The sequence below is a fragment of the Dermochelys coriacea genome, chromosome 1, assembly GCF_009764565.3.
Source record: "Dermochelys coriacea isolate rDerCor1 chromosome 1, rDerCor1.pri.v4, whole genome shotgun sequence".
Classification (NCBI taxonomy): domain Eukaryota; kingdom Metazoa; phylum Chordata; order Testudines; family Dermochelyidae; genus Dermochelys; species Dermochelys coriacea.
The window spans coordinates 285,599,875-285,622,744 of record NC_050068.2 but is presented as its reverse complement, the minus strand read 5'-3'; the positions used below and the strand labels follow the sequence as shown (position 1 = coordinate 285,622,744).

General features: G+C 39.6%; 1 protein-coding gene across 2 annotated transcripts in view; it reads left to right on the top strand.

Annotated features, from left to right (window-relative positions):
* Positions 1-22,870, top strand: part of TRHDE (thyrotropin releasing hormone degrading enzyme) — a 340,833-nt gene that overhangs the window by 207,481 nt on the left and 110,482 nt on the right. For both annotated transcript variants that reach the window (XM_038387780.2, XM_038387779.2), the window contains one exon: positions 8,072-8,137. In XM_038387780.2, the coding sequence (XP_038243708.1) occupies positions 8,072-8,137 (66 nt within the window). The remainder of the gene's footprint in view (positions 1-8,071; positions 8,138-22,870) is intronic.

The following is a 22,870-nucleotide window of genomic DNA, read 5'->3' as shown; positions in this document are numbered from 1 at the left end:
GTGCCACTGGATTCTTTGTTGTTTTTGTGGATACAGACTAACATGGCTACCCCCTGATACGTATCTGGATTGAGGACTTTGACCATTACCATGATAGAAGTGATGATGAAGTGTCAGCATGATAGACTCTAAAGGAATTTGGTTGGAAGGAGATGTTGAATTCCAAGTGTGGTGATTTAAAGAGGAATAAAATTAGGGGGATTCCCATTGTACTTGAAAAATGTACTTAAAATATTCTATATTAATAAAGTTTGATTTCGTACTGATTTAGTATTGTACAACAGTACAACATTAAATAAATCTCATTTCAATATTTTTTGTAAAATGAGAGAAGAAGGAGAAAAATGAGTGGTGGACAAAAGAGAGAACAAAGACAGACAGAACTGTAATGAAAGAGATATGTGAGAAACTTTCTATATCTTTCTCTATATACCCTGTCTTCCCTGAAGTTCACAGGCTTCTTTTCTTCATGGAACCTCACATATAAAAGAAACTGAAATTAATGGTTAGCGACACCATTGTGCAGTGTAATAATTTCTTCTTTATGTTTGTTGTTATACATGTGGAGGCCGTGCAGAGGATTGGTTTGTTTATTTAGAATTTGATTTATGTAATATTTTCATATTGTGCTTACTGTATTTCATGATTGTTAGTGCACCATGGAACACACCTATTGCTACACAGTGAGTATTGCTATGTTCCCCAAACATTTGAAATCTGAGCCTCCTAAAAATCATGTTAATTTATATATCTTTCTTCCCATGCCCTAGTCAATTCCACCCCTCACACTCAAACTTTAGGAAACTGTACAATACTTCTCTCATTTATATGTATATAAATTGGGCATGTGTGTTATGCATATACACACAAATGTGTTTGTGTGTGTATTCAGGCAAAACAGTTAATTTAGAACCCATGAAACAATTGTGAATATTGTCAATAACATTTCAGGGGGTTCTTCCCAAGTTTAACTACTTGTTACTACCTCAAGTTCAATTGCAAAATATAATTATGCATGAGTACATACATATACTCCTCTATGGTTCTTCTATAAGGAGATTTACTTTTGTCAGTCTCTAAAGAATGGTGTCCGAACCCTGAGTAGGGCATGCCAGCTCCTAAAATTTGGGAAGTAAGTGGGAGTCCCACAGTCTCCTTCAAATTCCCCTTGAGTCTTTGCAACATCAACTGCAGTTAGCATAGCCTGCAGCATATTCTAGTTGTTGTCTTCTCCAGAGGGAGCCCACATGCTAAATCCAACAAAACTTACAAAGTCTCTGGAGAAAAACTCAGGGAACTTTTCATGCCTCTTGGCCAGTCTTTTGTGCTCTCTTTCCCAATTGCACCACATTTTGGAAAACGCTACAGTTTTGAATACTGTGGAAGAATCAGATATAGCAACAGTTTGTGGTATCTATTGTATGTTGGAACATTTTACTATGCCGGACACTTTTAGTGTTGAACTATTTTTTTGGTTCATAAATTTGTAATACTGAATGAGATTACAGTGGAACTGAATTTCTTTACATATGGCATGTTGCTCTTACTTTCCAGGTTCTCCAAAATTCTTTCTCCATATGCACCTGAATTACTCATCATACTGTCCTCTTCACTGTACCAGGGATGTCATGCTCCACATTTCATTTGTCCACTTCTCCATGTTATTTCTCTAAGCCTTTCTCCCCCCACTACCTGCCATGCAGGTTATGCCATTCCTCAGCTGGCTGGCAAGCCCACTACCCTCTCTGTCAGAGCTCTCCTGAAACCCCATCTTTCTTGCGATTCACACAAGGAGATATAACAAACTAGTTGGTAAGGTAACATGATTGTCTGTGATATGATAATGATATATATACATAAGCACACACAAACCCTAACAATGGCTCTGATCCTCCAGTGTGTTACAGCAGTGTCACATTGTAACTGCAGAAAAATCCATGTTGTTATTTACTGACAGAAAACTGTTGTAATGGAGAATCAGTCCCTATGTAGACATAATGTGTGTGTGTGTGTAAACACTATGGTGAGAGTGTGTATTATAGAAGTGCTAGTTGTGAATTGAGTTCCATTTTGTACCTAAAGTAGTTCTGTTTTGTACTTTGTTTTGTATTAAAAAAATACAAACAGTATATTCTCCACAAAATTCCAGCACTTACTCTTTGATTTGCAGGTAAATTTAGAAGTAAATCTATGAATTAAAATTAATTAAAATCTGAGTTATTTAAGAAGTTAAAGGAATTAAATTAACAATCTTAACTCTGCCCTGCAGTGATGCTAGGTAGAGACAAGTTATCATAAATCTCTATAGTGATTTTAAAAATCAGTTTAATATAATCTGGGACCACAAACACTTAAAAAAGCATGGGATTATTTCATGATGTCAGTATCAGGCAAAATAAGGTTGCTTGAGTGTCTTAACTATGACAGGTTTCAGAATAGCAGGTGCCACAAGTACTCCTTTTCTTTTTGTCTTAACTATGCATTTTTTACTTTAATGTGTTTGGATTTCTGTTTAGTGTAACCTTAACCCTGAATTTTCTGGGTTTATAATGCTTAGTTTTGAAAAAAAAATACAACATTCATGTATTTTTTTTTACTTTTAAATTAATGATACATACTCTCAACATTAACGCCATCTAAAAAAATTTTTTTTGTCTGGTAACATATATGCCCAGAACCTGAACTGGTATAAGATGGCATAGCTCTGACCGCCGTGGAGTTGACGGAGTTCTGGCGATTTACTCTAGCTGAGAATCTGGCCTATTATATAAAGCCATTGTGCCATTAAAACTTGTATTATCAGCATGTGGCCTATCACTACTGGCAATGATATGAAAGAGTTGGCCAAGATGGACACTTAAACCTACTACCAAAAAACAGTTTCCAGCTCCTTCCATCTATATCACACAAAGGCCAATGAACAGCTTACCTTCCTGAATAGATACAGTCTGGACCATGATCCAAAGCCTGTGTATCTAGGTGTCACATTGGACTGTACATTCACTTTCAAGGAACACCTTACCAAGACTTCCCTTAAAATAAAGACAAGAAACAACATGATCAAGAAATTTGCTGAATCTATCCAGGGAGCCAGTGTGCAGATACTAAGATATTCTGGGCTTGCATTGTACTATTCTGTCGCAGAGTATTGCTCCCTTGTGTGGCTCAGCTGTTTTCAGAGAGGACTAGTAGACACTCAACTGAACTAAACCATATTTATATAATAACAGGTAACACAAGGGTGATCAATCTGGGCTGACTATTGGTCCTGTCCAATATCGTCCCTCCTGACATCAGGCAGCAAGTTGCCTTACAGAATTTGCTCCTGAAGTTGCAAAATATGCCACCTCTATCCTTTTTTAAAGATGTGTTTAATCCACCTAGTCCATTTTAGCTCAAAGTACCTATTTGGACAATTCCCTAAGAGATTTTTTTGTTATCTTCAAGTGGCATTCTCGGTGGCAAGAACAAAGCTTCAAATATAGCCAATGACTATCTTGTGACAGATCCAACAGTTCAGTCCCCTGGTTTTGATCTTCCATGCCATCTTTGGGTAATGCTCAATCACTGGAGATATGGAGTGATTAGATGTTCCACTAATGACTGAAAACAGAGTCTTTGTTACTTTTCCTTTTGCCACTGTGGCCAGTTAGAAGATGTAGGCCATGTACTTTCAGACTGAATCTATCAGCAAGGGCTTGCTGGTTCCCTTATGGACTTGCATAATGCCCTTTCTTCAGCTACTGAATGGTTAAGATACTTAGGCTAACACATTTGGTTTGACTGTCCATGTAGAAGCAATCGCAACATATATAGCACCTGGTCACCTTACTAAAGATTGTTCTTCCTTTTACTCTCCATCCATCTGTCTGTAAGTTTTGTCTTATTTAGAGTTTAATCTCTCTGGGGCAAGGTAGTATGTCTTTGTTTGTATTTGGAAAGTGTCTACCAAGCACACTGAGTGAAGAAGATTTCATTCAACCAGGATAAGTGTTTTCTTTCCTTATTTAACTTGAGTCAAGTTATGTACTGTCAAGAGAATAGATACATTTTTATGAATAGAAAGGATTTTTTTCCCACTCGACCTGTTAAACCGATTCGTTTTACAGCTTAACAAGGAACCAAGTCATCCACTGCCATAGTAAAGCACTTAAATAATCAATAAATGGCCATTTTGCCCTGCAAAGAGAGTCAAGTTCATCTCTCTAGACTCCATATGTCATTCCTCAAATGGGCAAAGGTTGGCAGAGCTGCAGAAGTGGCATACTCAGCTCTGGGAGTGAGATGGTGGTGCACAGTGCCTGTGAGTCTGTCAGGTCATTCAAAGGGTAATGCTGGCAGGTTCCAAAGAGATTCCTGTCCAGTAGCACTGATTCAATCATCTGTGTCTGTGATTTATGGACTTGCAGGGAGGTCTAGGTCTGGATTACAGGAGTTTGCAGAAGGTACAAAACTGTGTAGATCCACTGTCCAATTCATTGCTTGCTGGAAGGAGGGGAAGTGAAAATTATACACTCAGTGACACTATGCTGTTGAGATAACTAGAGGGTCTGCACATTTTTTTGCTCCTGTGGACATTGTGCATTGCACAAACCAGGGGCTCCTTTCATCTCTCCATTCCCCCACCCCAAAAGCTTCCTGTGTGCCACTCTCCCATAACCCCTCTAATTCAGAGACTCTTTGCAACCCCTCTCCCCCATGCCAGGGGTTCTGTGTGTGTCCTCAATTCCTTTTCTGCTACATGCCATGTCTCCATGTCCCTCTTCCCATATACCATTGGTCCCCATTCTCCTCCCCCATGCCAGGGGTTCAGTGTGTCCCCTCATTTCTCCCTTCCCCCCATGGCTCCATTCTCACTTCCCCATCATGCCAAGGGCTATGTGTATCCTCCATTTCCCTCTCTCCTCATAGCATTATTCCTCATTCTCCCCTCCATGCCAGGGGCCCTGGTGCTCCCACTTTGCTGCCATGCCTCATTCTTCCTTTCCCACCATAACAGGGTCCCCCATTTTTCCCCTGCTCTGGGGGTTCTCTGTGTACCTCCTTCTCTCCCCCCCCCATATCCTCCCTTCCCCCACCATTAGCTTTAGAGTCAGAGTGGAGATTGGCTGAGTTACCTGTGGTATCACAATGGTCTAGGACTCTAGGTGTGGCATAGATACATGACTTCTTATAGCTGAACACCACACGGGTGTAATTCATAAAACCAAAATCGCTGAGAACTTAAAAATTGGATGGCAACAGACTGTAAATCCCAGTGATGATGGAACCTGGTGATAATCTGAACAAAAAGAGCTCTCAACCATGCCTATAGCTTTTCCCATTGCTTCTCACTGACTCTGCAGATGCAATAGGCTTCAGAGTGACACACAGAGAGTGTGATAATCCTGGAATCTTATATAGAGTAGGGGAAGGACAGTAACAAGAGGAAGCATGGCCTTGTGGTTAAGGGGCTGGATGAAGATCAGGGATCCATTTCTGGCTCTCCTACCGATTCTCTGTGTGACCTCATCTGAGTTATTTATTCTTTTGGTGGATCAGTTGCCATCTGTAAAATGGGGATAATAATGCTTCCTTCCTCCCACCCTCTTATCTTGTCTGTTTAGAGTGTAAACTCTTCAGGGCTGGAACTGTCTCTCTATTGTGTATTTGTATAGTTCCATACATAGTGGGCCCTTACCTGAGGTTGGGCACTATAATAAAACAAATAATAATAATAATAATAATTAATAAGAAATGTAACCTAATACAACTGTTTTAATTCATTGACCATCCATCCCTTCTTAGAAACAATTACAGGTATCTCTTATATTCATTTCTACTTTTTCTTCCTTCAGTTACTTAATCAACTCATTCTTTTTAATTCTCACATTCTGTATTTTTGAAATCATTGATATATATTCACCCTGGTTGTGGTGGATTCTTGAAAGTCTTTAAATCAAGGCTTTCTAAAAGCGGTGGAAGCTGTCGGCTTGAGGTTGAAATTACTGGGTGTGGGTTCTATGGTCTGTATTAAGCAGGAGGTCAGACTAGATGCACAACTCTGCACATCTATGAATCTATGATTTTTTTCTCTTTTTGAGCGAGAACTAGTCCAACTTCCTGAGCCTTCCTTTGTAACCTTGTTTGTTGAAATCTAATATCATTTTTGAACTACCTTCTGGTGCACTCTCTCCAAGTCAAGAGTATTCTCCCTGTGGTACAATGATCAGCACTATATACAGTATTTTGAGTTGCAGGGTTGGAAGGCTGAGGGTTGTCCTAAAATTGAACAGCAAAATGGGATACTATAGCCAAATCAATCAGATAATAAATGCAAAGGTGTTCCTGCTGGAAACAAGGCATCAGTGAAGAGGAAGAATATACAGTAATTGTGGTCTAGTCTTCTAGGTCTGCAAAAAGGAGGTTCGAAATCCTTGTGGCTTTTGTTTGGATTTTTCTGGAATACTGTGCGCAATTATAGTCTCCTATGTTTAAGAAAGATGTATTCAAATTGGAACAGGTGCAGAGAAGGGCTACTAGGATGATCAGAGGAATGGAAAACCTACCTTATGAGAGGATACTCAAGGAGTTTGGCTTGTTTAGCCGAACCAAAAGAAGGCTGAGGGGAGATATGATTGCTCTATATACATCAGAAGGATAAATATCAAGGAGGGAGAGGAATTATTTAAGTTAAGCACCAATGTTGACACAAGACCAAATGGATATAAACTGGCCATCAACAACTTTAGGTTTAAAATTAGATGAAGGTTTCTAATCACTGGAGTAGTGAAGTTCTGGAACAGCCTCCCAATGGGAGCAGTGGGGGCAAAAAACCTAACTAGCTTCAAGCCTGACTTTAATAAGTTTATGGAGGGGATGGTATGATGAGACTGCCTGCAATGGCATGTGGTCCATCTGCAACTGCTAGTAGCAAAAATCCGCAATAGGCAGTGATGGAGAGGGCTCTGAGTTACTACAGAAAATTGTTTCCCAAGTGTCTGTCTGGTGAGTCTTGCTGACATGCTCAGGGTTCAACTGGTTGCCATAGTTGGGATCAGGAAGGAATTTTCCTCCAGGTCAGATTGGCAGAGAGCTTAGGGGATTTTCACCTTCCTTTGCAGCATGAGGCCTGGGTCACTTGCTGGCTTAAATTAGAGTAAATAATGGATTCTCTATAACTTTTGAAGTGTTTAAATCATGATTTGAGGACTTTAATAAGTCAGCCAAAGATTACAGTTCTATTAGAGGAGGGGGTGGATGAAGTTATGTGGCCTACAATGTGCAGAAGGTTAGACTAGATAATCATAGAATCATAGAATATCAGGGATGGAAGGGACCTCAGGAGGTCATCTAGTCCAACCCCCTGCTCAAAGCAGGACCAATCTCCAACTAAATCATCCCAGCCAGGGCTTTGTAAAGCATGACCTTAAAAACCTCTCAGGAAGGATATTCCACCACCTTCCTAGGTAACCCATTCCAGTGCTTCACTACCCTCCTAGCGAAAAAGTTTTTCCTAATATCCAACCTAAATCTCCCCCACTGAAACTTGAGACCATTACTCCTTGACAATGGTCCCTCCTGGCCTTAAAGTCTATGAGGCTGTGAGACTTCACATGATTGCATGGGTGTAATGGACAGCAGAATGTACATTTGCATGTCTATACTCGAGATGTGTAAGTAGATACTGCTCCAGCTGCGGAAATGATGTGCTTTATACTATTCAGCCTCGTTTGCTATATGCATATGGGTAATTAATAGTAACAATCCCCTTCCAAATCATGTTTTCCTCTGTCTGGCAGTTGCATGATTTCCCTTTCCTTCCTTCCTACCTTCCTTCCTTCCTTCCTTCCAACCAGCAGGTGTGTAATATTAATGTGTGTGTGTGTGTGGTGGGTGTGTTGGGAAATTTTTAAGATTCTATTGATCACGTACTTGGTAACACTTTTCTTGCACATTTAAACATAATCATTAAAGAAAGATTTTTTAAAAAAATAGGATAATAATAGATGAAATTGCATATTTCATATTACTTTATATCACTGATTTGGAAAAAGCCCAATAACTTCCTGTTCTTTGTTATCTCCTACAGGGTGCAGCTTTAATTCGAATGTTGGCTAGTTTTATGGGTCACTCCGTATTTCAGATGGGCTTACAAGTAAGTAGGAAGCATTCTGTCTTTTTTATGTGTATTTGTAACCTTTGGTTGTTTTTTGTTTGTTTGTTTTTAAGCAAGTATTTGTGCCAGTGTTTCTCTTTTAAAGTTCTGAACAGTTGTGACATCATCATGTCCCTGAAGCTAAATTTGATAGGAAGCATTAGTTTGTATAACATCAGAACCATCACTCCAGCAAATGAAAGAATTCTTAGTGTGGCAAGTGCCACACAGTTTCACTTTCATTTGGTGTATATCACCAAGTGGAAATCATTTTCAGATATGTAAGAACTTGATTATCCATCACTGAAAGAGCTTGCTGAGGCAAAAGCCACTTTGCTTCAATTACATTTAAATTTTAATATAAAATAAAAATGAACTATGTCAATCTCACTAGAAAATATGTGGCTGCAAAGCTAATCATATTTTTCAGATAAATACTTCCCTCCACCCCATCAAAACCCTGGAGTTTAACTTTTACCTTTGATGAACATGGAGTGCTCTTTGCCTTAATTATATTTTGAAAACTCCCTCTGCCTTTTAAAAGAGGTTTAAAGAAATAACACTTCTGTTCAAAGAGAGAGAGAAATTCACTGTGCTGATTACCAAAGATGAACTTTTTCAGCAGTAATTCAGGGTAAATGTATATTTTGTAAACCATTTTAAAACAAACCAAAACATAAAAAAAATGCAACACCCTTTATTTCTGTTTAAGTAAAAAGAAATCTGTTTAAATAAATCATGTTACAGGCAACTGTGATTGATGAATTATGTATGAAGCAGTCTGCTACTTAGAAATGTCCTTTAAAGTAAATTGATGTTCACCTGAAATACAATTATGCTAAGATGGAAAGAGCAATCAATCTTATCTGTTCTTAGTAGGCTTTTCATTTTGAAATTTAAATAAACTACATATGGGACCAGGTCATATTTTAACACAGTAATTCTACCTCTAACCAAAATGGATTGAAAGATAAAATATAAAACAAAAGTTAAATAAATACACTGGTTATGTCATATAAATGTGTATTTAATGTGATATACAATGAAAAGAATCCTAGTGAGGAAATATCGTTTTTCTAGAAAGTTTTCAGGACTTTGATCAATCAAGCTTTGGAAGATAACTGAGTCATGCGAGCCAGAAGGCTCTTTTCAGGTCACTGGCCTTATCTTCTACCCCAGACAAGGTCTTCATCTGGAAGGGTTTCCAGACACAAACTTGTACACATATTAAAGTCACTGGAACTTTTGCCATTATCCCAAAGGAGCCAGGAATTTACCCAGAAATTTTTCATTGTTAATATAGAAATTTAAAGTGCTAGACTCTTGACATTTAAAATTTGTAATTGAAAATATTCCCCATTGAAGCCTGCCCATGTTTTCTCCACTTAAACTTCTTCAGAACAAAAGTTTTAAACCCTGGAGATGCATTGTCAAAAAATGTTACCTTGGCATCCATGATGGAGAACAATGTAGTAATGATGAAGAACGTAAAAAGCTTAGTATCACAACAGTCCATGCAACATAAATCAAATTGATTAACCCTTTACTGTGCATGTAATGCCATTGAAATCAAAGTATTACTCAGTGTTTATATGGGTAGCAGAATTATACCTTAAGTAAAGAACAGATAAAAGAAGAACAATGGTAACAAGCACTGGGGTAAGGAGAGGGAAGGGCCAGGGTTACCAGCAACAAAATCAAGCAGTAGTAGGCTAGTTCCTTTCTTTTCTCCTTATCCCTTTATTTTTTTCTAATCGTAATTGCATACCATCACCCGGTATGTGTTTTCTTTCTCATAATACTTCAACAAAAATCCTTTACTTATCAAAAAAAGCAATTGATTTTGCTAAAATGAATTAGAAAAAAAGATGATAAAGACAAAAGAATGGGCCTTTTTGTTAGATAGATACGAACAATGAATGTACACTAAAGCAACTGCCATAGCATAGAGATCTATATGACCCTGCTATCCAGCAAACCATTTGAGAGGGATAGAGAGCAGGCAGAATTACAGTATGAAGTACTCATTTTCACAGCATACATTGGTTTGTTTGAACCTATCACGAGTAACTGGCTTGTTTCTTCAGATATGCTTATGAAAGGCCATTGGATTATAATGTTGGACCTCCGTGATGAAACTGTAATCAAGAAACAATAGAATGAAAGTATATTATTCTGTAAAGCTTCAAAAGATGTGCACTGTTTTTAATTTTGTGAGATTTTCAAATACATTTTTGTACTAGAGACTTAATTTTATCAACTTGTCAATATTTTCATATTAAAGCACCCGATATGCAAAAACCCCACAAAGATATTTATATTGGATGTGATGAATAACAGAAATTAAAAACTGTAATGCCCACATATGTGAACTTGTGGGGTGCTAGAAAAATAAAGCTGTTATTTAAGTACCTAACATCATTTGATAAAGCCACTTTCTTCCCTAGTGGAGTTTTCTGTCTCCTTGGAAGTCCTTGGAAATCCCGTTATTTTCCCCACACTTCTTAAAGACCCCCACTTTTGAGCTTTTACCGGATAAGAATTATCCATAAAGCAATGCCGCTCCTCAATACTTGGAGGGGTCACTTTTCAGTGAGATGAAGCATAACCTGATGCTGAATGTATGCATAACCTTTCATGCCGGCAAGGTTGTTGTGCTCTAGCGTCAGTGTGAGTTGAGGCTTTGCATGGGCACTGAATGGTAGCAACCCTCACTCATAAGTGGTGATACCTTTTTTCTGTCTTGAAAGGGTATTAGTTCACCATTATGAATACCAGACAGTGGAGAAGCTTGGACAGCATCACTCTCTCTAATAATGTTTCTGAATTGCGTAAGCTTGTGGAGTTGGATTTGTTGAGTTAGTCTCAGCAGTCAGTCACCACCGAGGACATTAACTTGTAATATAGGTTTAGATTTTGTGTGGGATTTTATCTGTAAATGTTGTTTCGTATGTGAGTACTTGGAATGAATGTGTTGTTCATACGATTTTGTATCAGTGATTTTCATTTATTGGAAAGGTTTATTCTTACAAGCCTAGAACACCTTTCTGTGTTATCAGTGACTTCTCATGTTAAATGTGGATAGTAAACACAGTTCTTCGGAGGTCTAGTGTTCTGTTCAGAGAGCATTCACTGGCATCTCAAGCTCCTTTATGAGGCCCTCGTGTGCTAGTTCATTCATATTTATCTTATATGTCGTTTGATTATTTCTATTTCTTATCCCAATGTGTATTGATATATGTTTGTCAACATTACATTTCATTTGCCATGTGGCAGCTCATTGATCATACAAATCTGTATCCTTTTGAACTTCACTTGCTGCTATGTTTGTGTTTATCACTCACTCTGATTGAGTGCATTATCAGCAGTTTGAATTAGTTTACTGTAGGAACCTCAGTCTCTGTGATAAATTAACATCTTATATACATTAAATAGTACATAGTATATCTGAGAGAAGACCTTTTGTAGAGTCCCTTGGATAGACAGATAATGATTTGGTGCTGAGGGGTTACTATATTGAAACTGATAGGCCAACCTTTTAGAAGAGCAGTCTGGGGAAATGTGGAATATAGGCTATTTTTCACTACCATAAAAGTTGCCAGAAACCGAACTCATTTCATCTGTTCTATTTATTCACAGCTCTTTAAACAATTATCCATTCCTGTGTTCCATGCTGAATTCTTGTAGCTCTTAAATTATGCAACAGTCTGGCATGTGGAACTCTGTCAAAGACTTCCTAAATTTCAAATAAATCATTACACTGTACACTAAAAAGAAAAGGAGTACTTGTGGCACCTTAGAGACTAACAAATTCATTAGAGCATAAACTTTCATGAGCTACAGCTCACTTTGTCGGATGCATACAGTGGAAAATATAGTGGGGAGATTTTATATACACAGAGAACGTGAAACAATGGGTGTTACTAAACAGACTGTAACAAGAGTGATCAGGAAAGGTGAGCTATTACCAGCAGGAGAGTGTGGTGGTGGGGGGGGGGGAAGAAACCTTTTGTAGTGATGATCAAGGTGAGCCATTTTCAGCACTTTACAAGAACAGTAGGAGGGGAAATAGTTTTATTTGCCTATCCTTGCAACAAAGCCCGTTGCCAATTGTGTCAACATATCTATTCAGGGGACATCATCATAGGGCCTAATCACATCAGGCACACTATCAGAGGCTCGTTCACCTGCGAATCTACCAAAGTGATATATGCCATCATGTGCCAGCAATGCCCCTCTGCCATGTACATTGGCCAAACTGGACAGTCTCTATGTAAAAGAATAAATGGACACAAATAAGACATCAAGAATTATAACATTCAAAAACCAGTCGGAGAACACTTCAGTCTCTTTGGTCACTCGATTACAGACCTAAAAGTGGCAATTCTTCAACCAAAAAACTTCAAAAACAGACTCCAACAAGAGACTGCTGAATTGGAATTAATTTGCAAACTGGATACAATTAACTTAGGCTTGAATAAAGACTGGGAGTGGATGGGTCATTACACAAAGTAAAACTATTTCCCCTCCTACTGTTCTTGTAAAGTGCTGAAAATGGCCCACCTTGATCATCATTACAAAAGGTTCCCTCCCTCCCCCCGCTCTCCTACTGGTAATAGCTCACCTTTCCTGATCACTCTTATTACAGTCTGTATGGTAATATCCATTGTTTCATGTTCTCTGTGTATATAAAATCTCTCCACTATATTTTCCACTGAATGCATCCGATGAAGTGAGCTGTAGCTCACGAAAGCTTATGCTGTAATAAATTTGTTAGTCTCTAAGGTGCCGAAAGTACTCCTTTTTGTTTTACAGATACAGACTAACACGGCTGCTACTCTGGAACACTGTACACTATTATCTGACTTGTTTATAACCTCCATCCAAGAGCCTAGAAGCAGTAGAATCACCTTTCCTTATCCATGTGTTCTACACTTTCATCTATTTACGACATATTGTATTACACATTTCAATATACCTAGTTTACCTTATTTATGTATCTATTACCTATTTATTCTTAATGCATGTTGACTATTAACTAGTGTGACAAAGTTCCTCCTCTATCTTGGTGGATCTTGTGCTTATTGGCGGATTTGCTCACCTTGGAGCTTCACAGCAGCCCTCAGCTTGGCCATTTTTCAGAACCCACAGTCCAGGATGACTCCTCCTGTGTCTGACCAGGAGTTGGGAGGTTTTGGGGGAACCCAGACCCGCCTTCTACTCCGGGTTCCGGCCCAAGGCCCTGTGCAATGCAGCTGTCTAGAGTGCCTCCTGGAACAGCTGTGTGACAGCTACAACTCCCTGGGCTACTTCCCCATTCCTTCTCCCACCACCTTCTTTATTCTCACCATAGGACCTTCCTCCTGGTGTCTGATAATGCTTGTACTCTTTAGTCCTCCAACAGTCCGCGCTCTCACTCTCAGCTCCTAGTTCCTCTTGCTCCCAGCTCTTCACATGTGCACCACAAACTGAAGTGAGCTCCTTTTTAAACCCAGGTGCCCTGATTGCCTGCCTTAATTGATTCTAACAGCTTCTTGTTTGGCTGCAGGTGTTCTAATCAGCCTGTCTGTCTTAATTGTCTCCAGAAGGTTCCTGATTACCCTGTTACCTTACCGAGGGAAAAGGGACCTACTTAGCCTGGGGCTAATATATCTGCCTTCTATTACTCTCCTGTAGCCATCTGGCCTGACCCTGTCACACTAGCTATCTTATTATTTAGATCATTACTAGGTCTGTGTTCCATTAACTCACTTCTTATTGGAGGTTACTATTATAAATCAGACATATTTAGTGCTAGATTGAGCTTTTGCTTTGATATGGGGTGATGAATAGCCATGCCATCCCAGGAACAGCACAGGCAAGGAATTGTGATACAGAATGCTCCTTTCTTGCTCCAGGAAGCCATTATCTGTGACACCACTCCTTCATCAGATACAGGTGCGTCACCTGTGTTGTCATAGCTCTGCTGGTTAGTGTGTTGAGGGAAAAGTTGATGTAAGTCCCTCTCAGCTGAGTCCCCATTCGTCTACTGGGGTTCAGAAGAGCACCAGGAATACAACCCTGTTTGTCCCTGCTATGGGCAGGACATAGAGGAGATAGAGTTGTGTTCTTTGTGCTCATGTACAGCCATGACCTGTCCCCACGCTAGGTGGTATTGGTACTGATCCCTTTATTTTTCAGACTCCCTCACTCTTACTGCCAGTTGTCACCAGGACACCCTGTGAATGTTAAAAGCAAGACAAAAAACACCTTCTGGAGCTGACCCACTGCCATTGCATGTCTGAGATCATGTGGGAACAATAATGGCAAAAAGAGTGCCAGCACCTACTGCCTTCTCTGACCTCTCTCCATTTCTAATATACTCACTGTCTGTCACTCTTGATGTTGAGATTATACTAATTAAACAAATTCACCTCTAAAGTTTTTCTTTAAAGGGACTTGTACTTTTTTCTTAAGAGTTAAGTAGGTAAGCAAAAATACAGCCTTGAAGGACTTGTATAAAACACTATTTATTTAATATTTTTTCCTATAAAATATAAAAATGTGTAGCATATTATTGGCCTATTCAAAGGCTGTTGAAGTCAATGAGAGTCTTTCAATTGACTCCAGTGGGCTTTGGATCAGAACCTATCTACATATTACAAACACAAAGCATTTGTTAAAAGAACATTACTAAGGTTGCAAAGTCAAGCACTCAAAAGTTAGGAAATACCAGAATTAAGTTTTCCTGTGCAACCGTAACTTGGTCCCCTTTTGCATATAATTAGACACTGTCGCATAATGCATGTGACCACTTACTATTTTCTCCATAGTGCCTCTGTGTCATTCGGTTCATCTGTAATGAGCATTTATTCAATATTTTATTTTATCCTCATTGTTCAATATGTGGTCCCAGGAGAGCATGCTCTAGTGGGCACAGACTCTTCTTGCCAATGCCATTCCCCCAAAGCTTGACCCCTTCTTGCCTGTCCTCTCCGAGCTCTCCCTGTCCCAGTTCTGTTTCTTCCCATCCCAGTCTTCTCTCCAGTCCCAAAGTCTCAGCTTCTCACCCAAGTTCTGTCTCCTTGGCCAGCCAATCCCAGTTCCCCCCACCTCAGCTCCTCTTCTGATCTCTCTCTTCTTTCCCCATTACAGATTCCTGGGCCCTGTCTGCCTACTTTCCTTGACCTTCATCCAATCTCAGTCTCCCACCTACTCCCTCCCTGGCTCCTTGCCTCAGTCTCCTCCCTCCCATTCTCCTTGCCCAACCAGTCCCAACCTTCCCTCCTCAGTGATGTTAGCCTCAATGATATGGCATATAGTACATATGTATCCTTTTGACATGTGTTCAGTGACTTTCATTCTGATATTTTGTTGCATGTGAAACAGATTTATTATGATTTTCTCCTACAATTTTATTATAGGAACTATTAAGAGAAAGATCTATAGATATGAATCCTCAGATAACATCAGCTGGCTTGTTAGCTATTTTAAGATATAGTAAAATATATATGTTTTCTTTCCAAATAAAATTATATTTTTTCCTGATATGGGCTCAGTAGCAACCTCATCCCTGTTCCTATGATCCAGCACAATGGAATATACACCATATAAAAAAGTACGCATTTGATGCCTGAACCTACAGTCATTTTACAATCAGAATGTCCACTGGCTTCTAAGAAATTAATGGGGATTTTGCAAGCACAAAGATTTCAGGACTGGGTTACTTGTAAGTCTTGTTAGATAGTACACACTTAAAACCAGAACAAGCAATTTAATTTCCATTCAGACCAATGAGGAAAATTCAAAAAGATGCTGGATTCATACTGAACAAAACAAGACTTCACTTGAGCTCTTGTTAAATACCATTTTCCTGAAGATTCAGTTGTTTATCTTAAATAGTCAAAGTTCAACAACTATTACCACACATTAGAATCTGAGATACCACTATTTTCCTGATAGCTATAATAAGACATACATTGTAACTCTATTGTATCTTTTGACAAATGTTGACTTTTTAATGGCAGCCACAGTAATTGCACAGCTAAATGTGTTTTCAAAAAATTACTATGAGGGAATTTGTTGATGTAAATCAAAGCAATGAGTCTATAGTCATAAAGCCTGAAAAAAGAAATATATCAATATTGGGTTTTTTTGCTGTAGAATCCTGTTTTCTATGATAGTGGTGGAAAGAATCGTATAGTGTTCTTAGCAGTTTAAACAAACAAACAAAATTAGTTGTGCACAAATAGAAATATCCAATGTAAAGAAAAGATATTATTCTCAGTCTTTGGCCAAATTTTGCAACAGTATTTGAAGTTTTAGTGTATCACAGTCTTCAGCACCGAGAAGAAATGTTAGACAGATTGACAGGAAGCCACAAACAGCTGATAAACATGGTTGAAGCTTCACAGTTGATGATCTTCTCATCTACTCATTCTTTCTTTAAAGATCTGCCAGGATGTTATTTTCTAGATACAGTAGAAATTATGCTCTTAGTGAATTATCTCAAGTGAGTTCTGCTGAGATCGTTATACTGAACAGCATTGTTACATTGTTTCTTTCCAAGTCCAGATTCTGGGGTTTCTGTAGAAAGAACATTATAGAAAAGGTACAGCGGATCAATTGTCTGTATTGTTAGTTATCCCTGACACTGATTAATGAAGAGTTGTGATCAGCTAAAACTGTCTCAATTAACAAGGGCCATTCCAATACCTCCCCTTTTTTGTGTGGATTTTAAAAATACTTACTGAACAATATTTTTGTTCCATTAAAATTTTTTGTTCCTTTAAAACAAAAAAGATAAAATTAATGTACAAATTCAGTAAAATATTAACACTTCAATTTCAAGCAATACTTTATTTCTGTGGGGCTTGTCCTTAGTTCAGTTGTTTAGCATCACTACCGAATAATACATCAAATACATTTTTCCTTAAAGCAAAGCTTAATGTGCTAGCAGGTGTCTTACTGCATAACAGCCACCCTCAGACTGTTATAAGCAATAACTCTGCCATCCTTCTAATAGTTTCCTATTGATTTCTAATGCAAATTGTTTTGCCCCCACACTGTAATTGCCTTTGTCATGTTCCAAAATGGGTCCTCCTTTACATATTATTAGCTAGTAGGGAAGATTAGACTTCTGTAAGAGATAGAAACCTCTGACTATAGCCATTCTGGTTTTTTTAACGAGAATTACCAGTCAGGCAGGGCACCTGTAAAAGTATTATGACACTTAGCACCTGCTTGGGAACGAGGTTTGAATCTGTCCAATTTAAATACACGTTTACATGAGATTTAATTTATCACAATTCCAGGGCTTCACAAATTATATATCCTGTATGATGCAAAGTTTAGGAGCCTGATTCTTCTCTCCCCTTGGAGTCACAGTAGTGTAACTATATTGACTTGAGAGGAATTACTCCTGATATACACCAGTCACTTGTTGAAGTCTGGTCCCTTTTCTTTGCTAAGATGCATATCTAGAAAAACAGAGAACCCTGTAGTCTTAATTATAACACTTTTTCTCCTTTTTCTACACTTTTCTGTTGTCATCTCTTGTTGTGCCTAAACTTAGATGGTAAGCTGTTTAGGGCTCCTGTCTTTTAATGTGCCATCAAACTTGCACTTGAGGCACTAGGGGAGGTGTGTGTGTGGGGGGGGGGAATCTTTCAGAAACACTCAGCTTTGGCTGAATTCTGTTCCCATTTAAATCAAAGTAAAACTCCCATTGATTCACATAGCTCCAGAAATGTTAGCATCGCAGATCTGAGTATTTCCATAATATATGGAAGTATTTGTGGATAGCTAAGAAAAGGGGGAAAGTAAAAATATTATAATTATGCTGGCTTATACAGTAGTGTTAGCTCAAGAGAGAATTAAGATTTATTTCCATGTAATGTTCCAGTATCACTCTTCATGATTAGTAGTTATAGCTTGTTGTTTGAATATAATGATTTAATTGCAGATATGACATGATGCCAGTGGATGTTTTCTGATTGCTGATAATTACAAGCATTATATCACTGCAGTATAGGAAACAAATATAAATATTCCCTTTAAAAATAAAGGGATGGATCCTCAGCTGGTGTAGATTGGTTTAGCTCCATTGGCTTCATTGACTGACTATGACTATTTACACCTATTGAGGAACTGGCCTGAAGAGAAGGCAGGACAGTAGTTGAAATGACCACTTGAGTGATGCAGCTGAGATATGAGCATGCCTTTCAAACCTTGTTTAAATTCTGCTTGACACTTGTGTGTTCTTCTTTGATTCTGAAAGTAACCTAAATATGTAACTGATCGACGGGCACTTTAAATTAATTAATAAATTAATTAAATAAATAAAACGGACAGGTTAAAGCCCAAACTTGTGGTGACCTCTGTACAGCTAGTAGAAAATTAAACTTGTTTGTTATTGAAAATGTTCTGCCACTGTTGGGAGAGGTAGAAACCTGATTTAAAGAGATGATATCCCAATAGAGGAGGTACAGTATTCTGTAGAACAGTTTTTAAAAAAATTAGGGCCAAGATTTTTAAAAATGACTAGTGGTTTTGGGTATCTGATCTGAAAAACTTTCTGTTTTTAGAAAGTGCTGAGTCAACCAGAATCACTAATCATTTTTAAAAATGTTGGCCAAAGAAACTGTTATTTGGCACAGATTGAGCAGATGAGTTCAATTATATCTGTATAATTATGAGAAGCATAGAGAGAAGATATAATAGTCATTGGAACTTCTATATGATTTGCCCCATACTAATTTCCCCCTACTGTTACTCACACATTCTTGACAGGTTTCAGAGTAGCAGCCGTGTTAGTCTGTATTCGCAAAAAGAAAAGCAGTACTTGTGGCACCTTAGAGACTAACAAATTTATTAGAGCATAAGCTTTCGTGAGCTACAGCTCACTCCATCGAATGCATTTGGTGGAAAAAACAGAGGAGAGATTTATATATACACACACACACAGAGAACATGAAACAATGGGGTTATCATACACACTGTAAGGAGAGTGATCACTTAAGATAAGCCATCACCAGCAGCAGGGGGGGGAAAGGAGGAAAACCTTTCATGGTGACAAGCAAGATAGGCTAATTCCAGCAGTTAACAAGAATATCAGAGGAACAGTGGGGGGTGGGGTGGGGGGGAGAAATACCATGGGGAAATAGTTTTACTTTGTGTAATGACTCATCCATTCCCAGTCTCTATTCAAGCCTAAGTTAATTGTATCCAGTTTGCAAATTAATTCCAATTCAGCAGTCTCTCGTTGGAGTCTGTTTTTGAAGCTTTTTTTTAAAGGATAGCCACTCTTAGGTCTGTAATCGAGTGACCAGAGAGATTGAAGTGTTCTCCAACTGGTTTTTGAATGTTATAATTCTTGACGTCTGATTTGTGTCCATTCATTCTTTTACGTAGAGACTGTCCAGTTTGGCCAATGTACATGGCAGAGGGGCATTGCTGGCACATGATGGCATATAACACATTGGTAGATGCGCAGGTGAACGAGCCTCTGATAGTGTGGCTGATGTGATTAGGCCCTATGATGGTATCCCCTGAATAGATATGTGGACAGAGTTGGCAACGGGCTTTGTTGCAAGGATAGGTTCCTGGGTTAGTGGTTCTGTTGTGTGGTGTGTGGTTGCTGGTGAGTATTTGCTTCAGACTGGGGGGCTGTCTGTAAGCAAGGACTGGCCTGTCTCCCAAGATCTGTGAGAGTGATGGGTTGTCCTTCAGGATAGGTTGTAGATCCTTGATGATGCGTTGGAAAGGTTTTAGTTGGGGGCTGAAGGTGATGGCTAGTGGCGTTCTGTTATTTTCTTTGTTGGGCCTGTCCTGTAGTAGGTGACTTCTGGGTACGCTTCTGGCTCTGTCAATCTGTTCCTTCACTTCAGCAGGTGGGTATTGTAGTTGTAGGAATGCATGATAGAGATCTGGTAGGTGTTCCTCGTGGCTGGACTTTACAAAAACTAGACAAGCCATTTACAACACACACTTTGCTTCTCTACAAAAGAAAAAGGACACTAAGCTATCTAAACTACTATATGACACAAGAGGCCACAACAATGGTTCCCGTAACCCACCCAGCAATATTGTTAATCTATCCAACTATACTCTTAGCCCAGCAAAAGAATCTGTCCTATCTCGGGGCCTCTCCTTTTGCCCCTCCACCCCCACGAACATGATACAGTTCTGTGGTGACCTAGAATCCTATTTTCGACGTCTCAGACTCAAGGAATATTTCCAACACACCTCTGACCAACATATTAACCCACAGAGACCTTCCTGCCAACACTACAAAAAGAAGGATTCTGGGTGGACTCCTCCTGAAGGTCGAAACAGCAGCCTGGATTTCTACATAGAGTGCTTCCGCCGACGTGCACGAGCTGAAATTGTGGAAAAGCAGCATCGCTTACCCCATAACCTCAGCCATGCAGAACACAGTGCCATCCACAGCCTCAGAAACAACTCTGACATCATAATCAAAAAGGCTGACAAAGGAGGTGCTGTCGTCATCATGAATAGGTCGGAGTATGAACAAGAGGCTACTAGGCAGCTCTCCAACACCACTTTCTAGAAGCCATTACCCTCTGATCCCACTGAGAGTTACCAAAAGAAACTACAGCATTTGCTCAAGAAACTCCCTGAAAAAGCACAAGAACAAATCCGCATAGACACACCCCTAGAACCCCAACCTGGGGTATTCTATCTGCTACCCAAGATCCATAAACCTGGAAATCCTGGACGCCCCATCATCTCAGGCATTGGCACCCTGACAGCAGGATTGTCTGGCTATGTAGACTCCCTCCTCAGGCCCTTCATTACCAGCACTCCCAGCTATCTTCGAGACACCACTGACTTCCTGAGGAAACTACAGTCCATTGGCGATCTTCCTAAAAACACCATCCTAGCCACTATGGATGTAGAAGCCTCTACACCAACATTCCACACAAAGATGGACTACAAGCCGTCAGGAACAGTATCCCCGATACTGTCACGGCTAACCTGGTGGCTGAACTTTGTGACTTTGTCCTCACCCATAACTATTTCACATTTGGGGACAATGTATACCTTCAAATCAGCGGCACTGCGATGGGTACCCGCATGGCCCCACAGTATGCCAACATTTTTATGGCTGACTTAGAACAACGCTTCCTCAGCTCTCGTCCCCTAATGCCCCTACTCTACTTGCGCTACATTGATGACATCTTCATCATCTGGACCCATGGAAAAGAAGCCCTTGAGGAATTCCACCATGATTTCAACAATTTCCATCCCACCATCAACCTCAACCTGGACCAGTCCACACAAGAGATCCACTTTCTGGACACTACGGTGCTAATAAGCGATGGTCACATAAACACCACCCTATACCAGACACCTACTGACCACTATTCCTACCTACATGCCTCTAGCTTTCATCCAGATCATACCACTCGATCCATTGTCTACAGCCAAGCTCTATGATATAACCGCATTTGCTCCAACCCCTCAGACAGAGACAAACACCTACAAGATCTCTATCATGCATTCCTACAACTACAATACCCACCTGCTGAAGTGAAGAAACAGATTGACAGAGCCAGAAGAGTACCCAGAAGTCACCTACTACAGGACAGGCCCAACAAAGAAAATAACAGAACGCCACTAGCCATCACCTTCAGCCCCCAACTAAAACCTCTCCAACGCATCATCAAGGATCTACAACCTATCCTGAAGGACAACCCATCACTCTCACAGATCTTGGGAGACAGGCCAGTCCTTGCTTACAGACAGCCCCCCAGTCTGAAGCAAATACTCACCAGCAACCACACACCACACAACAGAACCACTAACCCAGGAACCTATCCTTGCAACAAAGCCCGTTGCCAACTCTGTCCACATATCTATTCAGGGGATACCATCATAGGGCCTAATCACATCAGCCACACTATCAGAGGCTCGTTCACCTGCGCATCTACCAATGTGATATATGCCATCATGTGCCAGCAATGCCCCTCTGCCATGTACATTGGCCAAGCTGGACAGTCTCTACGTAAAAGAATGAATGGACACAAATCAGACGTCAAGAATTATAACATTCAAAAACCAGTTGGAGAACACTTCAATCTCTCTGGTCACTCGATTACCGACCTAAGAGTGGCTATCCTTTAAAAAAAAGCTTCAAAAACAGACTCCAACGAGAGACTGCTGAATTGGAATTAATTTGCAAACTGGATACAATTAACTTAGGCTTGAATAGAGACTGGGAATGGATGAGTCATTACACAAAGTAAAACTATTTCCCCATGTTATTTCTCCCCCCCCAGCCCACCCCCCACTGTTCCTCTGATATTCTTGTTAACTGCTGGAATTAGCCTACCTTGCTTGTCACCATGAAAGGTTTTCCTCCTTTCCCCCCCCCTGCTGCTGGTGATGGCTTATCTTAAGTGATCACTCTCCTTACAGTGTGTATGATAACCCCATTGTTTTATGTTCTCTGTGTGTGTATATAAATCTCTCCTCTGTTTTTTCCACCAAATGCATCCGATGAAGTGAGCTGTAGCTCACAAAAGCGTATGCTCTAATAAATTTGATAGTCTCTAAGGTGCCACAAGTACTGCTTTTCTTTTCACACATTCTTGTCAACTGTGTGAAATGGGTCACTCTCATTACCACTACAAAAGTTATTTTTCCTCCCTTGGTATCCTACTGTTAATAGAATTGTCTCATTAGACTGACCTCACACTTGGTAAGGCAACTCCCATCTTTTCATGTATT